This window comes from Haliotis cracherodii, unplaced genomic scaffold (assembly GCF_022045235.1).
Source record: "Haliotis cracherodii isolate W230 unplaced genomic scaffold, xgHalCrac1.p SCAF_1, whole genome shotgun sequence".
Taxonomy (NCBI): domain Eukaryota; kingdom Metazoa; phylum Mollusca; class Gastropoda; order Lepetellida; family Haliotidae; genus Haliotis; species Haliotis cracherodii.
This window is the reverse complement of record NW_027266264.1, coordinates 38,924,317-38,948,616: the sequence shown is the minus strand read 5'-3', so window position 1 is coordinate 38,948,616 and position 24,300 is coordinate 38,924,317. Positions and strand designations below refer to the sequence as shown.

The 24,300-nt window shown below is 39.3% G+C and overlaps 1 protein-coding gene and 1 pseudogene across 1 annotated transcript in view; one reads left to right on the top strand and one right to left on the bottom strand.

Moving 5' to 3' along the window:
* Nucleotides 1–2,757: 2,757 nt before the first annotated feature.
* LOC139477672 (sacsin-like) overlaps nucleotides 2,758–24,300 on the bottom strand; it is a 90,862-nt gene continuing 69,319 nt past the window's right edge. Inside the window, exons 8-9 of the mRNA XM_071260051.1 lie at nucleotides 23,401–23,689; nucleotides 2,758–15,960 (exon numbers count right to left, since the gene is read on the bottom strand). Coding sequence (XP_071116152.1) covers nucleotides 23,402–23,689 — 288 coding nt within the window. The 3' untranslated portion in view covers nucleotides 2,758–15,960; nucleotide 23,401. The remainder of the gene's footprint in view (nucleotides 15,961–23,400; nucleotides 23,690–24,300) is intronic.
* LOC139464380 (uncharacterized) lies at nucleotides 17,942–18,673 on the top strand (annotated as a pseudogene).

Genomic DNA, 24,300 nt, shown 5'->3' with positions numbered 1-24,300 from the left:
CAACGCTTCAAAACATATTTTGACAAATTCTCGATTACAAATTTGAAACCTAAACAAAAGAACATTCTGGAATGGCTAATAGATGGTCTAGATTGTATGGATTCAGTCATTAAACCTGTAACTCGTTAAAATCGTTTGGAATACCGGTACCCCGTGTTAAAGTTTTCGAGGTTGTATGATTAGAAATCACATTCCGACTATCACTTTCATGATCTGGTAAGGGACGCTCTCATTGGTCGGATGAAAGGTCGTTCTGACGTGACCCCTAATGGAATGTCTTCAGATCTTTGTTTAGTGGTAGTGAGAAATAAGGTCTGAATTTAATGAGATTGGTCGGATTACGTTTGATCAGCGTAACCATGGCAACGTCCATCTTGGTCTCAGATGGGATTTTTTAGCGAAAAATCAACTTCCTGGCCAAGATTCAAGAATGTTCCACATTCCTTCCTTGTCTGCCATTATGGGCCCTCATGATCACGCTGATCTCACCCTGTGCCCAGTTTGTGCGCTTCGTATATTTACCTGCAGCAATCTGAACAGCGACGATAACATTTTCGACAGCTGTTCATACCGCTCTCAACCAATGCAAAAAAAGAGATTACACATAATACTCTCTCCTTTTGGTTGAGAGCGGTCATTCTCAGAGCTTACGAGGCGCAAGGACTCGCACCTCCCACCTCCTCTCATCCGCAAGAAGTTCGAGCCATAGCTTCAACATTAGCACTCCACAGTAATTGTTTGCTGCAAGCTATTATGGAGGGCTGCTTTTGGAGATCTACTTCAGTGTTTGCTTCGCATTATCTCAGAGATATCTCAACAGAAGATGTTGAAGGACTCAAACAGTTTGGTCCACTCGTGGTGGCACAACAGATCTCCTAGAAAAGACAGTGAATTTGTGAATTTTTGTTGCGTGGAGTACTTCGGCTTTTTTATTATGGTTATTCGGTGTATGCATCGTCTTCCCATACTTTATAGTACTGCTCGTATTTTTTAGTTACCTTGTATACTGCGAGTTGCTCTGTAACTAAATTATGCGCCGACCACACTTCAATTGCAGTTCAACTGACGTGTGCAGTTGTCCTGTCGCATCGATACTTTGTTGTGTGTCGAAGAGCATTAACCATGCTGTGCATTCGTGATAAACAACTTGTCTCGTCCATGCATCTGGTCGAATGTTCTATAGTCACTACAGGGGTGAGGAACTTGGTACATTCGACGTGAAAGAGGTCACTTCCTGATTACTTTCCCGACCCTCCTTCCAGTGTTCCATCGAATTCTACCCATTTGTACGACTGAAAACAGACTAAAACATGGGTTTTTCAGAATAAAAACGATGTTTTATTGGTCTGTTTTCAGTCATATGTTCCTACCCAGCCATCCCCACAGGGAAGTAATCCAGTCCAGTCCTGAATGATGGCTTATTCTTCGAGATTTGTGACATGTCATAGGGAGATGCGTGCAACACACGAAGATACAAGTTAAAGTTTATAGAAGACAAGTGCTCACATTCTTTACAACGTTTATCCCACGAATACGTTGAAAACCCGTCCTGAATGATGCAGGAAGGACAATACTTGTGAGGATCTACTTTAGACAGTTTTCTTTGACAAGAGGCACAAATGCCCGACATGTTGCCACGTGTATAATCAAGTCAAACAGCGAAACACTTGTTGAACACAAACAATGGATTACCAAGGATTACATTCCAGGAGTCTACAGGTAAGACATATTATTATTACTTTATTAGAACAACAACTGTAGACAAACGATAAGTACTAGTAGAATACAAACTAGCAGTCTACCGTGAATCTTTCTCGAGCGACCAGTCTCAGAGGCGCTCTGAGAGATTTGTGACATGTCATAGGGAGGTGCGTGCGCAACCAGACAGAAACAAGTTTAATGTTTACATTCCAGCTTCTGGCTTCCTTTTAAACGTTCGACTAGAAGTGAGGGTATGAGAGATACCCATTTGTACGACTGAAAACAGACCAATAAAACATCGTTTTTATTCTGAAAAACCCATTTTACACGTCCCTGACCATAAGAGGCGTCATTATCCAATAAAAGGAAAGTAACAAACCGGAAGTGACGTCAAAACCGGAAGAAATGACAGAACTGGAAGCAATGTCAGCACCGGAAATAGTGTCACAAATCCATTTTGAACAAGAATGATGTCATTGGGTAGAAATAGACCAGAAATGACATCATTATTACTAACAAGGTCAGCAAATATAATGGTAATTCCAGTGAAGGTAACACATATTTGACTGATTCTTGATGCAGTCTGATTTTCAAGTCCTCAGGAGGAATTTCAGAGGAAATTAACTCAAGTCAGATTTCCAGAAGAGGATTACTGTCAATTACACAGGGAGTTACTAGAGGCAGGTTCGACCGGATCCCTCTGGGACATTCTGGCAAAGGTGTAATAGATGTTGGAAAGAAAAGAGGTTTCCCGCCATTACGCAGATAAAAATCAAAGTATGCAAATATGTGAGCAGTTTTCAGGAACATCAGCTAAGATTATTGTTGCAGCTTTCACAGGAGTATTAGAGGAGATGTCAAAAATGTAAAAGACGAGTCAAGTCAACTAAACATTCAGGTTGAGTTTTAGAGCCTTGTTGCTCTTTTGTACAGTTGTGTTATTGAGATAGATTATCCGTCATAATAAATTTGACTGAACCACTGCACATTCATGTCTTAAGCTGATAATGAAAGAATTAAACATTCATAGTTGTAAAATGAAAACATGACACGACCTCATTTTTAAAAAGTATTTATTGACATCCGTAATTTTCCTATACTTGTATCAGACAAATGTTTTTTTATTAATTGTGCCAGGGCACAGTATTTCACCTGAATATGTAGTCAACAATTTAAAATGTCATCAATGACAACCACATAACAAAAGTTGCTGTGAGCTTTGGTATTCAAATATTTTGTGCCTTAATACTAAAGGACTAAAAACTTGCATAAAAATAAAATGATTTCAACAACAAAAATGTCATCATAAACAAAGTTCAGCTCCCGCATTCTAACAATTTCAGAGAAGTTTACTGCCAAAAAATTTAGAGAAAATTTAGAAACATGGTAAAAATCAAAATCAAATTATTAAATTTTGCGAAACATGTTGAATCCCATAAATCTACACAGTAATTAAAGAGCTTCAGCTTCAGTTTATAGCATGGTTGAAGTGCAAAGGTCAAACAAAGTACAAGTTTCAACTATAGGAAACAAGTCATCAGTAGATGACAAATCCCCCAGCCCCTACAAATTCAAAAGAACAATTCATCTGACTTACTTTAAGTCCCAACTTGATGAGAGGATTTCTATATAATCTGTCTGTCTGTATACAAGAGTAGTTATTGAACTATCAAAACAATACCATGGATTTGGGATTCAGAACTTTGTATTTCTATGTCAGGTACACACCACTATAAACAGAGTCAAAATCAAACGTGGTGTCATGCAAACAGAAAAATATATATACATGTATTCCAAAAACCACTAAGTCGCAAAAGGCACCATTTGACAACCTGGTCCTTGATTAATACATGTACCAAGTTTGGATTGAAAGTCTTTCACACTTTTCAAGTGGTGCAGCGGAAACAATATCAACCACCCCCTTTTGGGATTTAAGTCCAAATAATTTCCATGGAAATCGAGAAAAAAATTTGATATATCTACCAATTTCTGTTGAATTTTTTTTAACGGTTTAACAATTCATCTGACTGTTACTTTAAGTCCAACTTGATTAGAGAATTTATATTTGATCTGTCTGTCCGTATACAAGGGTACTTACTGAACTAGTTTTAGAGATATGGCCCAGCAACCACACCACTATGAGTCAGTCAAACTGGACAAAAGGACAAAATTTATTTTTTAACATTCCTCAATAGCAAAAGGCACCACTTCAACCCCTGAATAGTACATATACCAAGTTTAGATGAAAAATATTAATACTTTTTTAGTTCTGCTCTGCTCCGTTTCATCAGCTAAGTCTAACTTGTTTCCAGGTAAACTAGGGAAAATCAAATTTTGAAGAATTAGTTCAAATTATTTCCAATAAAATCAAGAAAAAGAAAAATGCCCCAAATTTGTAAATACATCTGTCAACTTTTGTAGAAAAATACTGAAGGGTTTTCAAGTCGTGGTCCAGGAACAAAATGATTACAGATGGACGGACAGACAGACAGACAAGCTGACGACTATATCCCCCCACATTATATGCCGGGGGATAAAAATCTGAAAGGCTAATAGACGTTGACGGCCAACAATATAAGCTCTCATGTCCTTTCAGGCCAGGTGAGCTAAAAATACTGATTTTCTTTCAAATAATCGTTACAAATTACAGAATCATTTGTACAAACTGTTAGGTATTTGACATTTTCAAAATGAATCACAAATCGCTGAAATTACATTGGTAGAGTAGACTATACACTTAATGTATACTCACAGCAAAAAAAGGAATGGACATTTCTGATCAAACAATTCTGGTACTAAATTTACCATCACATCATCAAAAAGTAACAGAATACATCTCTATCGTTATGAAACAAAACTGAACAGTAAATTTAAAGAAATTAAAATAAAATAACAACTTCCTTCCTTTTTCCAACCCTACTCAAAAGGCAATTTCAGTAATGATATGACAATGTTGGGGGCATTTATACAATTTTACACATTTATCTAGGATAATGTAAGTGATGCATGAAGAACTATAATCCGCAGACAGACACTGATTGGCAGTAACGAGTAACTAGCAATGCTTCTGTCACGAGATCACCAGAAAGCATCAACTGACACATTACTGTTTGAAAAGTGGGATATCTAAATGATGACACAGAATGATGCAAGCGACTTACATTTCCCAATTGCTGCCCCTTCCTGTGCTAACCAATAAACACATCTCTCAGCATCTGATGCTCCACTTTCTGCAAAATGTTATTTTCTATATTACGTAGGACTCGGATCTATGGATGGAATCCAGTCTATGGAGGATTCTCAGATACCTGGCAGATGCTCATTGTTATATGATGTCATGCTTGCAATGATGTAGTCAATGATGTATTCAATCTCACATTGTCAGATTGTGGTGTTTTATCTGTGAACGGACAATCAGTTCAATTGTTATATGACGTCATGCTTGAGATGACTTCACGATTCCAGTCAAATAGACCTTAATGCCGAACTACAGGTATTTTTAGATGGTTTTTAAAAATCCAAGAAGTTCTTTGTGTTAAGGCTCTGAATCTGAAGTGGGAAAAGCGACAAAACTCAGGTTTTTATCAGCTCCGGCAAATAAGGAGATGATACGGAAGGTCGTAGAAATTAGTGCAGTTGGGTAGCCTAGTGGTTTAAACATTCGCTAGTGGTTGTTGCTGGAATATTGCTAAAAGCAGCCTAAAACCATACTCACTCACTCTTAGAAAATTATTTCTACAGTGAAACCTTTTAGAAAAGTGCAGATATGAAATCCCAGCACCACCAATGCTGTTCCAAAGTGGAAATGATTAAAATAATCCAGAGAAATCACAACATTGACCATCGAAAGTCTGCTGCTATATATGAATCTATACGACTTAAGTGCTATAGAAATTGCCAATTATAATATTATATGATAATCTGCCAAAGATCTGAGTAACCACCACAGATCAGAGTCCTACATAAGTACACATTCCTAAAAACAGCTATTACCGGTAATATTTTTGCGAACAATAAAACGTTTTAAGTAAGATGCAATGTTTTTCAGCATTTTGAATGACTGTTTCTAAAGATATTCATATATTGTATAACATATTATCCTTCTTAATGTAACATCCAACAGATGTTTTCAAATGTATACTCTTGTGTTTACTTTGGTGCCAATTTCCATGAATATGCGAACTGGCTAAGCATTGTAACTTGGCTCAATTTTACCATATGTGACAAGAAACTGGCTGCTTCTTCAGTCTCCGGAAATAACTTACATACATAACAGGCAACTCGAAAATAAAAATTGTTTCTAATCTTACAAGATACTGGCACATGACAAACTGAGCTAATAATGGAAAATTATGAAAATTGTATGCCGTCAGATTTATTTTTCATTCATTGTTAATATATCAACCACAGTTTTATTACTTTCATGCGGCATAAAACGTTCACTTACGTGACAATGTGCACAGCTTGCACCATTATTTGATGTCACAGATGGGTATTCTTACTGACATCTCAGGGGCGATCGGGTAGCTTAGTGGTTAAAGCGTTCGCTCGTCACGCCAAAGACCCGAGTTAAATTCCTGACATAGGTACAATGTGTGAAGCCCATTTCTGGTGTTCCCCGCCGTGATGTTGCTGGAATATTGCTAAAAGCGGCGTAAAACCATACTCACTCACTCACTCACTAACATCTCATATCTACAGGAAACTAGGGAGGCAGCTGTCCACTTCACCGTCATGTTGGTTGTGGATACATCACTCACACAATGTCAGTCCTACAGATGTACTACACACACCAATTTGGAAATTGGTGACTATGTCATGTGATTAACAATAAAATATCTATATCCAATTATCCATCAGGCCTGCCAAGGTAAAATCTCCAATGCATGTTCTGTATGAGAGAGCGAGATGGTACACTGTGCACTGCCATGACACTATACACCTAGAAACCAATTCACCACTCTTTACTGTATATCCCCATATAAAATAGCAATTTCAATAAAATCTTATCCAGTTTTTTTTTTTATTACAAAGTGACACAGTCATATTGAAAACCAATAACTGAAACTGATCACCTAATGACCCTTTTTGTAGCTGCTCCAAAGCATTAGTTGTATGACTTGCCTTCAGTTGCTGTCTGTGCTTCTTGGCATCGGACAATAGGACTTAGTGGAGGACTGTGGTCGGTACCAACTGCCTGAGGTATTGTTCCTGGGCACTTAGTAGGATGAGATCAATGCCATATGTAGCAAGTTCTGAAGGTGGGTACATATGAACATAGCGGGGAGGTGCTCAGCTTGAATCAAGGTGTACAATAATCTTACATTCACATTACACCCTTCTCATGTGATGTCAAATATCAACATAACATATTGTCAATGCATATCTACAGTAAACTACATTTATAACAAACATGCTTAAAACGAACTGACCGATATAACAAGTTATTTTTTAGTCTCAGCCATTTGTTGTATATATGCTGTATATATACTTAGAACAAACTATGGTTATTACAAGTCCCTTTGTGTTCGTTATAACCGTAGTTTGTTCTAAGTATATCTATCACTATACCAATGGGCAACAAATTTCTCATCACAATTGATAGTGTGGACTTCTCCATCATGGTTAACTACAGGGTCACAGGTCAAGTGATGATCAAACATCACAATTCAAGTCTTCTACACCCAGTGTGTCTCACACAACATTTGTATTAGTCTTTATATTAATACAGACCAGTGATATTCAATTTTAATATAGATTAGCAGTGTTAATTATAATCTTGACAAATGTTCACTGCAACCTGGTCAACTGTTATTCAGTGTAATATAGACAGATGGTATTCAGTGTGATATAGACAAATGGTATCCACTGTAATATAGACAGTTGGTATCCATTGTAATATAGATAAATGGTATTCAGTGTGATATAGACAAATGGTATCCACTGTAATATAGACAGTTGGTATCCACTGTAATATAGATAAATGGTATTCAGTGTAATATAGACAGATGGTATTCAGTTTAATATAGACAAATGATATTCACTGCAATATAGACAAAGACAAATGATATTCACTGTAATATATATTGAATATCAAACAAGCTTCCGTTTAATACCAATTTTATTAAAACAAGTTTTAATCATATTAGCTGCTCGGTTTGAGTTTAAAGGAAGGATGTGTATCTGATGGACATTCTTACATTTTAAAGATAAACTTGAACACCAATTAACAAATGACCTATTTTACTACAAATTTGGGAAACATTTTTTTCTGAATGGGAAATCAGAGGTTTCAAATCAAAATAACCACCTCTGATTGCTGATTTAACAGTTGCTGTTGCAATACATTTTCAGCAGAAAGGTTGGTAGAAATTGACTAAGCAAACATATTTTAAGTTTTAGGGAATACACAGAGCTCTAAACTTAACGCTTTTCTATATGTGAGACTTGATGTCATCTTTGTCACAATAAGTGTCGGGGCTTGCTAAATTTTCTCTTGGGTGTCCCCATCATGTTGGCTTTATGAAGTAGCTGAAATGATCATTGCCTGTCATACATGAAAGTAAAGTACAAGTAAAGTGTATGATGATGTGAAATGACACTGTTTCAAGCATATACATGCAGCACCAGACTTTGTTGAAAAGCTACCATCAGTGTTTCCTTAATTCAGATCAACAGCAGTGGACGAAACTCATGCCGTTTCACTCAACAGTACACCCGTGTCCCCAATACACACACAGAATACAATTGCAACTTTTCCTTGCGTTCACTACAGGATGCATTTTAAACTTACCCTCTTTTCAAGATTTACAAGCTATTACAACACATCAGACAAAACCCATTGATGCCATATTTACAAGCCATTATAACACAAGAACTACATAGGTTTTATCATCCTGAATCCAAAAAGGCTAAATTTACATGCCATTATAACACAATAATTACAATGTATGTAGATTTTATTATCCATAATCCCACAAGGCCTTATATATAAGCCATTATAACACAAGAACTATACAAGTTTTATCATCCCAAATCCGAAAAGTCCATATTTACAAGCCATTATAACACAAGAACTTTATAGGTTTTATCATCTTGAATCCCAAGGCCATACATACAAGCCATTATAACACAAGAACTTTATAGGTTTTATCATCCTGAATCCCAAGGCCATACATACAAGCCATTATAACACAAGAACTTTATAGGTTTTATCATCCTGAATCCCAAGGCCATACATACAAGCCAATATAACACAAGAACGATACAAGTTTTATCATCCAAAATCCCAAAGAGACATATTTACAAGTCATAATAACACAAGAATTGTAGAAGTTTTATCAACCCAACCCAAGAATCTATAGGTGTCCTCATCCTAAATCCCAAGAGGCCAAATTTACAAGACATAACAGAAAAACTATATAGGTTTTATTATCCCAATTCCAAAAGACCACATTTACAAGCCATTATAACACAAGAACTATATAGCTTTTATCATCCTTAATCCACAAAAGGCCATATTTACAAGCAATTAAAACTCAAGAACTATATAGATTTTATCATCCCAAATCCCCAATGGCCATATTAAGAAGCCATTATAACACAAGCACTATACAGGTTTTACCCTCCTAAATCCCTAAAAGTCATTTTTACAAGACACTATAACACAAGAACTATACAGGTTTTATCATCCAAAATCCCCAAAGGTCATATTACCCATAAAACGCAAGAATTGTAAAGGGTTTTTTTCATCCTCAATCCCCAAAGGCCATAATTACAAGCCATTATAACACAAGAACTATAAAGGTTTTATCATCCTTAATTCCAAAAGGCAATATTTACAAGTCATTATAACACAAGAACTATACAGGTTTTATCATCCTAAATTCCAAGAGTCCCTATGAATAAGCCATTATATCACAAGAATCTATGTTTCATCATCATCTCAAAAGGCCATATTTACAAGCCATTATAACACAAGAACTGCATGGGTTTTATCATCCTAAATCCTAAATACCAAAAGGTCATATTTACAAGCCATTATAACACAAGAACTATATGGGTTTTAACATCAAAAATCCTAAATACCAAAAGGTCATATTTACAAGCTATTATAACACAAGAAATATATAGGTTTTATCATTCCAATCCCAAAAGACCACATTTACAAGCCATTATTACACAAGAATCTAATGGTTCCATCATCCTAAATCCCCAAAAGGCCACATTTACAAGCAATTAAAACACAAGAACTATATAGGTTTCATCATCCTAGACACCCAAAAGCCATATTTAGAGGTCATTATAACACAAGAATTGTAGAGGTTTTATTATCCCAAATCCTGTAGTTCTTTTCTCCTAAAACCCAAGAGGCCTTATATATAAGCCATTATAACACAAGAATTATTTAGGTTTCATTATCCTTAATCCCAAGGCCATATATACAAGACATTATAACACAAAAACTATACAAGTTTTATCATCGCAAATCCCTCAGTTACAAGCCAGTATGACACAAGAATGTAATGGTTCATCATCCTGAATCCCCAAAGGCCATATCTTAAAAACCATTATAACACAAGTATATATAGGTTCCATCATCCTTAATCCCCAAAGGACATATTTACAAGTCATTTTAACACAAGAACTAAAGGTTTTATCATCCGAATCCCAAGAGGCCATATTTAGAAGCCATTATAGCACAAGAACTACATAGGTTTTATCATCCTTAATCCCCAAGGGCCATATTTACAAGTCATTATAACACAAGAATTGTAGAAGTTTTATCATCCTAAAACCCATAAGGCCATATGAAGAAGCCATTATAACACAAGAACTAAAAAGGTTTTATCATCCAAAATCCTTAAAAGCCATTATAATCTATAACTATACAGATTTTATCATCCTAAATCCCTAAAAGCCATATTAAAGCCATTAGAACACAATAACTATACAGGTTTTATCCAAGAGTTCCTATGAACAAGCTGTTATATCACAAGAATTGTAGACGTTGTATCATCCCTAATCCCAAAAGATCATATTTACAAGACCTTATAACACAAGAACTACTTAGGTTTTATCATCCTAAATCCCCAAGGGCCATATTTACAAGCCATTATAACACAAGAACTATATGGGTTTTATCATCCAAAATCTTAAATACCAAAAGGTCATATTTACAAGCTATTATAACACAAGAACTATATAGGTTTTATCATTCCAATCCCAAAAGACCACATTTACAAGCCATTATTACACAAGAATCTAATGGTTCCATCATCCTAAATCCCCAAAAGGCCACATTTACAAGCAATTAAAACACAAGAATTATATAGGTTTCATCATCCTAGACACCCAAAAGCCATATTTAGAGGTCATTATAACACAAGAATTGTAGAGGTTTTATCATCCCAAATCCTGTAGTTCTTTTCTCCTAAAATGAAAGAGGCCTTTTATATATAAGCCATTATAACACAAGAATTACCGTATTTTCTTGAGTATAGTGCGCACTTTTTTTGGAAAAACCCAGCTGTGTAGAAGGGGGTGCGCATTATACACGAATTATGAGTTTGGATGTTTTTTCCTCCCATGGAAAGACATTACGTACCGTGAGCACGAAACACCGGAAATACCATGTCAACAAATCCATACTGAAGTACGCAAAATAATTATGTAATTACACTGTCTGTCTATAAAAAGTGTTCTTTGTATTTCTGGACTTATGTTTGTAACTTACTTCATTAATTTTATTCAAAATTCCTTATAATATTGTTTTTATTAATTTCGGCGAAATCGTGTGTGAAGCGATCGGAAGATCGCACAACTCACCGTTATTAACAGCAACCACGGTCAGAATACCGCTATTGACGCCTTGAAACGAACTTTAGTTGACAGAGAATGGATACATATATCATAAATGACATACTTTGACTCGTTTAAAGTCATATTTGTTTTTGTTTGACGATTCTATGTCAACATGAAATTCTCGCGCTCACGTGCTCACGTGCGCGTGAGCCTTGACGGTGACTGGTCAGACATGTTCCATGTAAAAAATAATACCCGGAATAGCGATCAGCTGCTTCGTTTAGGGTTATTATTATTTTAAATATGTTTAGTAAAGGCTGCATATAATTAAGAAAATAATGGAATATATTATTCCTGATAAATAAAATAGTTTCAGATACAATTGTTGCCGATCCTTGCATTAAAAATCCTATAAAGTTATATCACTGGGTGTGTCTTGACCGAATCACCGGTCGATTCCAAGAAAACGTGTGTACAGCTGATTGCTGTTTCCGGCTTAGTTTACGAGAAAATACACAAGGTAATCTTAATCCCTGGATATAAAACAATGCCTAGCAGAACAATAAATACTATTTAAACGGTAAATAAACATGTCTGGTGATTTTTTATCTCAAATTTCGAATTTGTACTGACGAAGTTTCTCAGCACTCGTTCGTTTGCCGGACTTCGCTGAAAGGGTACGGTGTAATTTTTTTCTGCGCATAATATTCAAATTTCTTTTTTTCCAAAATATTGAACCCGCTAGAGGGGGGTGCGCATTATACATGGGTGCGCACTATACTCAAGAAAATACGGTATTTAGGTTTCATTATCCTTAATCCCAAGGCCATATATACAAGACAGTATAACACAAAAACTATACAAGTTTTATCATCCCAAATCCCACAGTTACAAGCCAGTATGACACAAGAATCTAATGGTTCATCATCCTGAATCCAAAAAAGGCCATATCTAAAAACCATTATAACACAAGTATATATAGGTTCCATCATCCTAAATCCCCAAATGACATATTTACAAGTCGTTTTAACACAATAACTAAAGGTTTTATCATCCCAATCCCAAGAGGCCATATTTACAAGCAATTAAAACACAAGAATTATATAGGTTTCATCATCCTAGACACCCAAAAGCCATATTTAGAGGTCATTATAACACAAGAATTGTAGAGGTTTTATCATCCCAAATCCTGTAGTTCTTTTCTCCTAAAACCAAAGAGGCCTTTTATATATAAGCCATTATAACACAAGAATTATTTAGCTTTCATTATCCTCAATCCCAAGGCCATATATACAAGACAGTATAACACAAAAACTATACAAGTTTTATCATCCCAAATCCCACAGTTACAAGCCAGTATGACACAAGAATCTAATGGTTCATCATCCTGAATCCCAAAAGGCCATATCTAAAAACCATTATAACACAAGTATATATAGGTTCCATCATCCTAAATCCCCAAAGGTCATATTTACAAGTCATTTTAACACAAGAACTAAAGGTTTTATCATCCCAATCCCAAGAGGCCATATTTAGAAGCCATTATAGCACAAGAACTACATAGGTTTTATCATCCTTAATCCCCAAGGGCCATATTTACAAGTCATTATAACACAAGAATTGTAGTGGTTTTATCATCCTAAATCCCATAAGGCCATATGAAGAAGCCATTATAACACAAGAACTATACAGGTTTTATCATCCAAAATCCCTAAAAGCCATTATAATCTATAACTATACAGATTTTATCATCCTAAATCCCTAAAAGCCATATTAAAGCCATACCAAAGCCATTAGAACACAATAACTATACAGGTTTAATCCAAGAGTTCCTATGAACAAGCTGTTATATCACAAGAATTGTAGACGTTGTATCATCCCTAATCACAAAAGATCATATTTACAAGACCTTATAACACAAGAACTACATAGGTTTTATCATCCTAAATACCCAAGGGCCATATTTACAAGTCATTATAACACAAGAATTGTAGAAGTTTTATCATCCTAAAACCCATAAGGCCATATGAAGAAGCCATTATAACACAAGAACTAAAAAGGTTTTATCATCCAAAATCCTTAAAAGCCATTATAATCTATAACTATACAGATTTTATCATCCTAAATCCCTAAAAGCCATATTAAAGCCATTATAATCCCTAAAAGCCATTATAACACAATAACTATATAGGTTTTATCAAAGAGTTCCTATGAACAAGCCGTTACATCACAAGAATTGTAGAGGTTTTATCATCCAAAATCCCAAAAGGCCCTATTTACAAGCCATTATAACACAAGAATTATACAGGTTTTATTATCCTAATACCAAGAGGCCATATTCATAAGCCATTATAACAAGAACTATATAGTTTTTGTCATCATAAATCCCAAGAGGCCATATTTAAATGCCATAAAACACAAGAATTATATAGCTCTTTTGTCCTAAAATCCCAGAGGCCTTAAATCTATATATAGGTTTTATCATCCCAAATGGCCATATTTACAAGCCATTATAACACAAGAACTATACACATTTTTTCATCCCAAATCCCCAAAAGTCATATTTACCAGCCATTATAACACAAGAATTGTGGATGTTTTATCATCCCAAATCCTGTAAGGCTATATGAACAAGCCATTATAACACAATAATGTATAGGTTTTATCATCCTAAATCCCAAAAGGCCCTATTTACATGCAGGCATAACACAAGAACTATATAGGTTTTGTTATCATAAATCCCAAGAGGCCATATTTACAAGTCATAATAACACAAGACCTATATACTGGTAGGTTTTGTCATCATAAATCCCAAGAGGCCATATTTACAAGTCATAATAACACAAGAACTATATACCGGAAGGTTTTTATAACCATAAATCCCAAGAGGCCTTATTTACAAGTCATAATAACACAAGAACTATATACCGGTAGGTTTTTATAATCATAAATTCCAAGAGGCCATATTTACAAGTCATAATAACACAAGAACTATATACTGGTAGGTTTTTATAATCATAAATGCCATGAGGCCATATTTACAAGTCATAATAACACAAAAACTATATACCGGTAGGTTTTTATAATAATAAATCCCAAGAGGCCATATTTACAAGTAATAATGACACAAGAACTATATACCAGTAGGTTTTTATAATAATAAATCCCAAGAGGCCATATTTACAAGCAATAATGACACAAGAACTATATACCGGTAGGTTTTTATAATCATAAATCTCAAGAGGCCATATTTACAAGCCATAATAAAACTATTACTACACAGCAAGTTGTAGTGTGAAAAGAAACAATGCAACCATTTCTACAAGATATTATGATTCTAGAACTACAAAGGTATAAGATAAACAAAAAACAAGTAATATTTATTTAGAAGCTATTATGACACTAGAACTACAGAATTTCGAGTAGAAATAAAATACTACTTTTACAAGGTATTTTGATACTTTAAACTACACAGGTTTTGGGAAAAGAAAAATAGATTTATGACACTTTAACAATATCAGGATTCAGCAAAACAGTGATGCAAATTACAATCTGTAATGATACTAAAAGGTTATGATAAAGATTTTAAGTTAATGATAGATCCAACCAATCAAATCATATCTATTTGTAGAGACAATTTGAAGAAGAACAAATGATACCATATTAAAAAGGAGAATGAGTGAGTATGGTTTTACACCTCTTTTAGCAATATTCCAGCAATATCACAGGGGTAGGGGAACACCAGAAATAGGCATCAGACATTGTACCCATGTCTGGAATCCAAGCCCGGTTGAGCAAATGCTTTAACCACAAGGCTACCTAGTCCCCCAAACACACTTCTTGTTACCCTGCCTGGCACTCAGCATTAAGGGACTAAAATTGGGGTACATGTATTTTGAAATTGGCATTAGTCAGACCATGCATGCACACACGCACGCACGCACACACACATGCACGCACACACGCACGCACTCACGAAAAGACACTGTTGTACATATAGTTTTCCCATGAATATTCCGTAAAGGGGAAATATACATAAATACTGTCTAAAATCTGATTAACAGATCAAATTGAACCACAACATTACTATTTACTCCTGTAAAATACAATACTCCTGTACTAAAAATGAATATAATAATACATGTATCATCAACAAAAGAGCAATACGAAGTATCCATTCTTGGAAATCAGTAAAAAACAGCCATATCTTTCGCAAGCTTTACAAAAAATAAAGGATCAAACATTTACTTTGAAATTGCAGGGAGAGCGCTGAACATAGCAATATATATAAAACAACAAACTACAGTGTGTGAATTGACAATGTTATATGCAGTAGAGCGTATGAAGGTCGGCTGTAAGGTGTCCTGCTGTCTGAAGGAAACTGCCACCCTACACAAAGTCGACACTGTTCTGCTGTCTGAAACGACTGGATCATCAGTGTACCATCCAGTCACTCTGTCAACACAAAGAAACACAACCCCTGTCTGAATGTCTGTGTATTACTACTAGCCATCATGCTGCTGGTGGAACATACTGTCACATGTACTGTGCAAACACAACCAGCGTCTCAGTGTGTGTGTATTTTAACCATACAAGCAGAAATTCCTGCGATTACATCATTGCCATAATCCAGTATTTTTGTATCATTTACACAAAAATTCCTTCAGATTTTCAATATCTTCTTCACCGTCAGCTGACATTAATTAGTTGTGTGGATAATCTTTAGTTTTCTTCCACCATTGTTCTGTACATGCACCACACAGGAAAATCTAAGACAACATCTGAAACAAAATTGATTCTGAGAGATTCTTAAGAATCTCTTTTCCGTTTGTTAAGTTGAACTTAGTATTTAGTTACATGTAGTTGGGACAATGGAGTCTCCCTCTCCACTGGTGTATATTTTTTTAATTGAGTGCTGCAAGTACAAGATCTCTGAGGTCCGGCACAGAAGGTGCAGAGATGCTCTTTTCATGCTCAAAAGAGATGTCCAAATCTGTTACTCTCTCCCAGAGGCGTTGTTCAATAAAATGGTGGGCACATGGAATAAAGAAAGACGTCTTCTAAGATAGCCAGTGAGATGGCTTCTATGTCATCTACTACATTATCACAAAAATAAGCAAGTATGAAGGGAAAGGCTACCTCTACTTCGATGGAATTTCAGGCAGCACGTCAGCTTCAAAGCGCCTCTATTATCACCTTCAGCAATTTTCAAAAGACCACTGCAAGCCCTGATTGACAGGTCATTGTCCTACATTAGACTTAAGAAGCAACAACACGATATGACCCAGAGGTATTCCCCGGTCAAGAGGCAAGAGGCCAGAGGTATTCCCCGGTCAAGAGGCAAGAGGCCAGCAGTGGACATAAGATTCATTTGCTGATTTGCATGGTATCTGGTCCCGATGTAGGTAATTTGTACACTTGGTGGTGACCACTTGTCTACGGTATGGCGTCTGTGGTACTCTTGTATCTGTGTCTTCACTTCCCTGATATGGACCTGTGATCCGACTTTCCTGATCACTGACGATCCGTGTACGGTTACGGTTAAAAAGTTGGTAACTGTTGGATTCTAACCTTATTCAAGACCAAGACCAGTGATGTGACAGGTTGGCATGTATGGCACATGCAGTTAGGTATGTATCTTCTAGTAGTTCCTTTCACAGTGCTGCATGATCTCTAATATTGAGACACAAGTTCTTCTCTGACAAAATCAGAGTAAGTGGCCAAGAACCAATCAACGGCTCCAGGACATATCAGACACAGACACTATTCCATCCCTGCTCTGAACAAAATGGTATATCATTCTGCTAGACTTCTATGTCCTGTACACACATTAAATTTTTATCTGGAGGCAACAGAGCCACTTAAATCAGAAGACAAAAAAGATGTCTCTATGTATCCTGCAAAATGCTCTGGCCAAAAGACATGACTAAAGCTATAGATGCAGGATGGCTATAAAGACTGCTATAATTACATTGAGTACTAACTACTAAATGACTTTATCGCGCGTATCCAAACCATGGGCTAATTACGTCTGTAACCCAATCACCCCTCGTAACTCAATCACCCCCGGGTCACCACTCGGCACCGTGCCCAGGGAATAATCCCGCGCAAGCATCATCCCGCCCTTTGTTAGTCCGTTATTCGCGAACAGCCCTTCTCCAAGTACACACGTGTGTCACTGTATCTAATCGCTTTCACTTTGTACGTTTCCTTTGTACCCAGTTGCGACCGTTTCGCCGATTACGCTTTGAATACCATCTATTCCAACACTCGCCGTATCGCATTTACACAACCGCGACCGTTTCGCCGATTACACTTTGAATACCATCTATTTCAGCACTCGCCGTATCGCATTTATTCCGTTCTACTCACGAACTTCACCCTCGGGAGATTTTTCCGCTTGTGGAATACCAACTCACCACCTCGACCTTTCGTGATGCCTCCCAAGAGAAGAGCAGCCGTCAACCACAAGCTTGTGCGGGGAGACAAGCAGGCCAGGACAACCAGAAGACAAACCCCGGGAATACACATTGTACAGGAGGCAACAGCTGATGGTGAGTCTGCCAATTACGGAAATATCGAAGGTGGCAACAGAATTAACGTGCAATCGGCGCAGCTTGGTAAATGCCGTGCAGGCTGCCAACTTGGCTACCCAGGTAAACGAGCAACTGGAAAAAATACTCCAGTTGCTGAAACATTCAGCGCCCGGCCCGGTTAGCGCAAACCAACAGGTAAGGCTTGGTTTTAGTTCTCCCGCCATTTTGCCCAACATAGGGAGAATCCCCAATGCTCACAACGAGGCCGACGGTGACGCGGCTTGGCCAGCCAATCACATCGCAGGATACGGGGATTCCCTTTCCTTCCGTGCGGATGGAATAGACGCGCACGTCAAACAACAGGTGAGGGAAAAAATCTGGCGTGGCGAGTATGTCGACCTCGGCACAATCCTACCAAACACCGAGGGAAGTCACGAGGACGGTACGATTACCATGGCGTACGACTCCTCAGGTAAGGTAATTTTTAAACCAATAAAGCAGCAACCAAAGCGCCTGTCCCTGGCAAGCTGGACTTCAGCTTTCCACATTTTCATGTGTATATATGTAAGTAGGCACTCCGAGGTCCGCACAACCCAGGGGTTGCTGTCCTACATGGAAACCATAAGAACGGCGGCACTTTGATTCGGGGGGGGGGATGCCTGGTCAACCTACGACCAACAATTCCAACACAGAATGTCAAGGGACCCCTCACAACGCTGGGACAACATCGACGGGGAGTTGTGGCTGAAGTACATGGTAATACAGCCAGTACTACAACCAGAATCAGGCGGACGGGGCGCAATGACACGCGTACAGGGGGACATCGCCAGTCAGGTATGCTGGGATTTCAATAAATTTGGCTATAGCAGGGTCAACTGTAAGTACACTCACAAATGCGGTAAGTGTGGCAAACATTCCCATAGCTCTAGGACCTGCTTTCGAGGGAATGGGGTCCAACCGACCCCATACAAGCCCAATCAGCCTTTTCCTAACAGAAAACCAGCCGTCAAGGCAGGTAAATTCAATGGCCCCTTCCCCCGTGGATCTCAATGAAATGGCACCCTGGTTACGCCAATATGCTAGGGTCAATTACAGAGATGCAAATTATTTATGGGTAGGTTTTAGCTTTGGCTTTAAGCTCGAAACAAAAACTACAAAAGGAAGTCGACCTTGGCAGGATGGCGGGCCCCTTCAAGGACGCCCCCTAGACAACCTCCAAGTATCCCCAATAGGCCTGGTGCCCAAGAAGCAGCCAGGATATGGTCAGCACCTGGGTAAGCATGCGGAGGAATTCCGTCTAATTCACCAACTATCTTATCCCAGGGGTAAATCTATAAATGACTTCATAGACACAGAGGCCTCCTCCGTTGTGTACGCCAGATTTGATGAAGCTACCCATATGGTTCAACAACTGGGAAAGGGAGCACTACTAGCAAAATTCGACATTCAGTCGCCCTTTAGAATTATACCAGTCCACCCATCCGATTTCGAGCTGCTAGGCATCAGATTCGAAGGTGAGTTCTATTTCGATAAATGCTTACCATTTGGCTGCTCCATATCTTGCGCCATATTTGAAACGTTTAGTACCTTCTTGCAATGGTGCATGCAATCGCATCTTCCAACGTGTCCGATCATGCATTACCTGGATGACTTCCTAACGGGGGGCACAGCAGGCACCAGCCACTGCTCAGACAACCTCAACGGATGCGTGAATACACTAGAACAGCTTGGGGTTCCTATTGCGCACGACAAGACGGTGGGCCCCACAACCAAACTGACATTCCTAGGGCTGGAAATCGACACCATTGCAATGCAGATCAGAATCCCAGAGTCCAAGATCAAGGAGGCAACAAGGGAAATCCAAGACATCCTGTCAACAGGTAACATCAAGGTCACAAAAAGGGCCCTTCAATCCCTCAAAGGCAAGCTTAACTTTATGTGCAGGGCTATACCAATGGCAAGGGCATTCAGCCGCAGGCTAATCGATCTGCTTAGCAAAGGTAAGCAACCATTTCACCACATTAGGATTACCAGCTGGGTCAAGGAAGACCTACATATGTGGTTAACATTTCTTACGAGTTTTAACGGCATTTCAGTGTTTCAGGACCAACTATGGGTGGACAGCGATTTCCTCCAGCTGTTTTCAGACGCAGCGGGTGGCGCCGGCTTTGGGGCCTACATGCAGGGCAAATGGTTTAACGGCGCATGGCCACCCCAGTGGTTGACGGATGGAACTACACGGGACTTGACGCTCCTGGAGCTGTTCCCCATCACACTGGCCATCCAAATCTGGGGCAAGCAACTCGCAAACAAAAAGGTCCTCTTTTACTGCGACAATCAAGCCGTCGTAACAATAATCAACAAGCAGTCAACCAAGGCCCCCAGAGTGATGAGCCTACTCCGTCGCCTAATCCTGCAGTGCCTCCGATATAATATTATGTTTAATGCAAAGTATGTATGTTCTACTGCTAACACTACTGCCGATGCTCTCTCGAGGTTTCAGCTCAAACACTTCCGAGAGGCAGCACCAGCCGCGGACCAGAACCCCACACCTATCCCGTGCAACATATGGCCTATCTGATGCAGGAAGCCGGCAGACTCCTACAACAATCTCTGTCTACTAATACATGAGCCACTTACCAAACAGGCATCAATGCCTTGCACCAGTTCCGGTCCGCACACCAGCTACAAGAGGTGTGGCCAGTCCCGCTGGATCAGGTCGTAAACTTTATTGCTTATCTGTCAGTCACTCACCAGTCCCCTAACACAGTCAAGACTTACATTGCAGCGCTGTCTTCACACCACAAATTCCACGGGCTTACCGACTGTACAAACCATTTCCTGGTAGGCAAGATTTTAACCGGCTTACACAAATCAGCAGGCCGACCAGACACCAGAAAACCGATCACTGCAAATCTGCTGCAGGTAGTAACCAACAATTTGCCTCACGTATGCTCATCAGCATATGAAGCCAGACTGTTCAAGGCAGTCTACTGCACAGCCTTCTTCGGTTTCTTTAGGGTTAGCGAACTGGTCCAAACTGGACCCTCAAAAACAGGTTGCGCCATCCAGAATTTAAGCTTCTCGGGCAACCCCCAGCAGCTTTCAATCCATTTACCACACTCAAAGTCTGATCAGTACAGGGGATGGGGACAACAGTTACAATGTCATCTATACCAGGTAATCCGCTATGTCCGGTAGTCGCCATCAAGCACTACCTGGAGGCGCACCCCTCCGGCCCACAACATGCATTCGTTTACTTCGACCATTCCCCCGTTACAAGGTACCAATTCCAGGCACTCCTAAAAAAGGCCTTAGCACACAGCAACATAAACACAGCCTGCTATTTTTCGCACTCCTTCCACATTGGGGCAGCCACATCAGCAGCCATGAACGGGGTGCCCGAACACCTCATACAACAATACGGCAGGTGGAAATCAGATTGCTACAATGCTTACATACGCTTACCAACAAATTCAATGTTGCACAATTAATTCAAATAGTCTTTCATGGTACTTACTACACTTCTTATTGTTTACAGTTTGGATGGTGGGATCCAGCTACATGGCAGTACTTGCTCCTGAAGGGCACCAGTCCGAACCAACCGAGGATGATATGGCTGGCACGAGGGGGGATGAGGTGGAAGGAGCTGGACACCATTTTGGATGCACAGGTCAAGGCGACACGGCGCAGCCCCAGAGCCCTCATCATTCACCTGGGCTCCAATGACCTGTGCTCGGTCAAGGGCAGCCAACTCTACCTTGACATGGCATCAATCCTTCGGATACAACTCCAGCTTCCTGACACCAAGATCATCGTATCCTCAATGCTGCCCAGGCGCTACTGGCACGATGCCAGGGACCCACTAAAGATCGAGGGAATGCGGAAGAATATCAACTGCCGACTGGCCAACCGAGTCAAAGAGCTCGGCGGTACACCTGCCACATCCCCAGATCCTGGCATCAGACAAGACATGGTACCCCTGGGAGGGCGTCCACCTCAGTGACAACGGACTGTGTGTGTTACGGACAATTTATTGCATGCCCTGGCGCTTGTTTTGCGCCAGTAAGGATATTATCTCCACAGGTTAGTGTTTCCTTTCAGTACATAGGCAAGCCGGGCAACAATGCTATCTCCGCGTATCGCGTGGCCGTGGGTGTGGGGTAGCACTCTGGTGCTTTGTGGCAGGGTTCTTGTGGGCTACACTGCTAGTAACAAATTAACTTGCTTCCAAATTAATACTCGTGCTTAAGGCTTCCTGCTTTTCAGCAGGAACCTTTCCGGGGTTACCTGCTTCTCGGTGGGAACCTTGTCTTTCCCGACTTTTCAGCCGGGGAATCGTAAAATAACATGGGGCAAGCAATTGCCACGTATATGGGCCCGGCAGCGGAAGTCGCACAATGGTTTTACTAATTGGGCCAGGCAGTGGGATCTGCTTTGGCCGGCTACCTGGGGCCGGGCAGCGGTAGCTGCTTTTGGCAGCGTGGTAGTTGCCAAGCAATGGTAGCATTTAAATATGCTACCATGGGGGCCGGACAGTGGTAGCGGTCTCAGGCCAGCAAAGTTAGCTGCGAATTGCCGTTGGCCACGCTAATGGCCATGGTAGCATTTGGGTATACCCAACTAGCAGCTTAGTAGCCCACTAGTACCTGCACACCCTCGGCCATTTAATCCAATCTCATCTTGCGTTTTATTATAGGCATGGGCATCCATAGCGCGGTGGCCCGTGCCTCTACTTGGCATATCGCGGGATAATATCTACACAACTAATTAGGGTCAGCTGACAGTGAAGAGGACTTATGTCGAAAAGCTACAATATTTTTATAGTCTGATGACAGCCAAAACACAGGATTATGACAATGATATATCAGAGGTAGTATTCTTAGAATTACTAACAATGATAACTATTGTTTGATGTCTGAGTGTCTGTGTATTACTACCATGCATTGTCCCCACTACTGGAACTAACTGTCACATGTACTGTAAATACACTATCTAACATATGATCTTATATGTTTCAAATCACATAGGTATAAGCATTTCTGTTATACATGATTAGCATGAACAATATCAGTCTGTATTTGTATGTCTTCCTGGTTATCAAACTGACAAAGAGACAAACAAAGGAGATAGTTCTATGGATATTTACTTCTTCATTATAATGAATGCGACGTTAGGTGTAGATACTAACACAATATCCCACAACACATCACTTTCTTGATAACAGTGTTAGTATCTACACCAAAACATCGCATTCATAGAACTATCTCCCTTGTCTGTCATACCAACTTCTACATGCCACTTAAAGAAGTGACAGGGAGATGACATTGTCACGTAGATGTAAGCTTCCAATGCTCACCTTAGCGAAGCTGCTGTTCCACCAGAGACACAATCTGGCCAGCCAACGCACATGCTTGTGTAGCATCAGCGTGAGTGTATACGTCAGCCGGGATCCGGGGGTATGCAAGTCTGTCTGGGTAGCGCAGGCGGTTGAAGTCCTGTATAACACTCTGCAGCCGGGAGGCAAGGGATGTCAGGGAAGGGTTACCTAAGTATCCAGACAGGCTGGATATGTCATGAGTTCTAATCGCATCAGCTTGCCTTGAGTCCCTATTGTACAACAGGGACTTGATGGCCTTTTCAGCAGCCTGCAGATAAAGAAGTAGATGTGTTGGAAAGTGTTTTGTAAAAGAATACCACAGTGTCATGTAATTCCCATATTGAGAACTGTTTGGTCATTAAGTCTGTTATGATACACGTGTCATGACATGAGATTAGCTCAATTGTTGGGCCATGAAACAATACATGAAATAGCAGTTATGTTTATTTCAAGTAGAATCTGAGCAATAAAAATGAATTGAACTGACATTGATGTAAGTGTCATATCATCTTAAGGGTAGTAATAAATCTTTCTATAATGGCTGGGGTGGGGAGGTCCAGGTTGGCAGTGGCAGTGATGTGTTGATGTGACCTTGATGTTTGCAGTTTGCTATATAAACAATGTTCTCTTTTAGTAGTATGGATACGAGAGATTTTGTGTGCGGACGTTGTAGAAGACATTCCGCGCTGGATATTTTGATCCCGATCGGAAATGGGAAAATGTTTGTTTAGGAGGTTCTAAAATTTGTTAGTGACTTTAGCATTAAAAATTTTGAATATTGAATGTGTCTATGTTTGTGTCGTAGATTTGGTCTGTATCTGTTTGCTTGCATAGTTTTGTAAATAGTTGCCAGTTGTCCGAGGGGGGTTCTGATCTTAT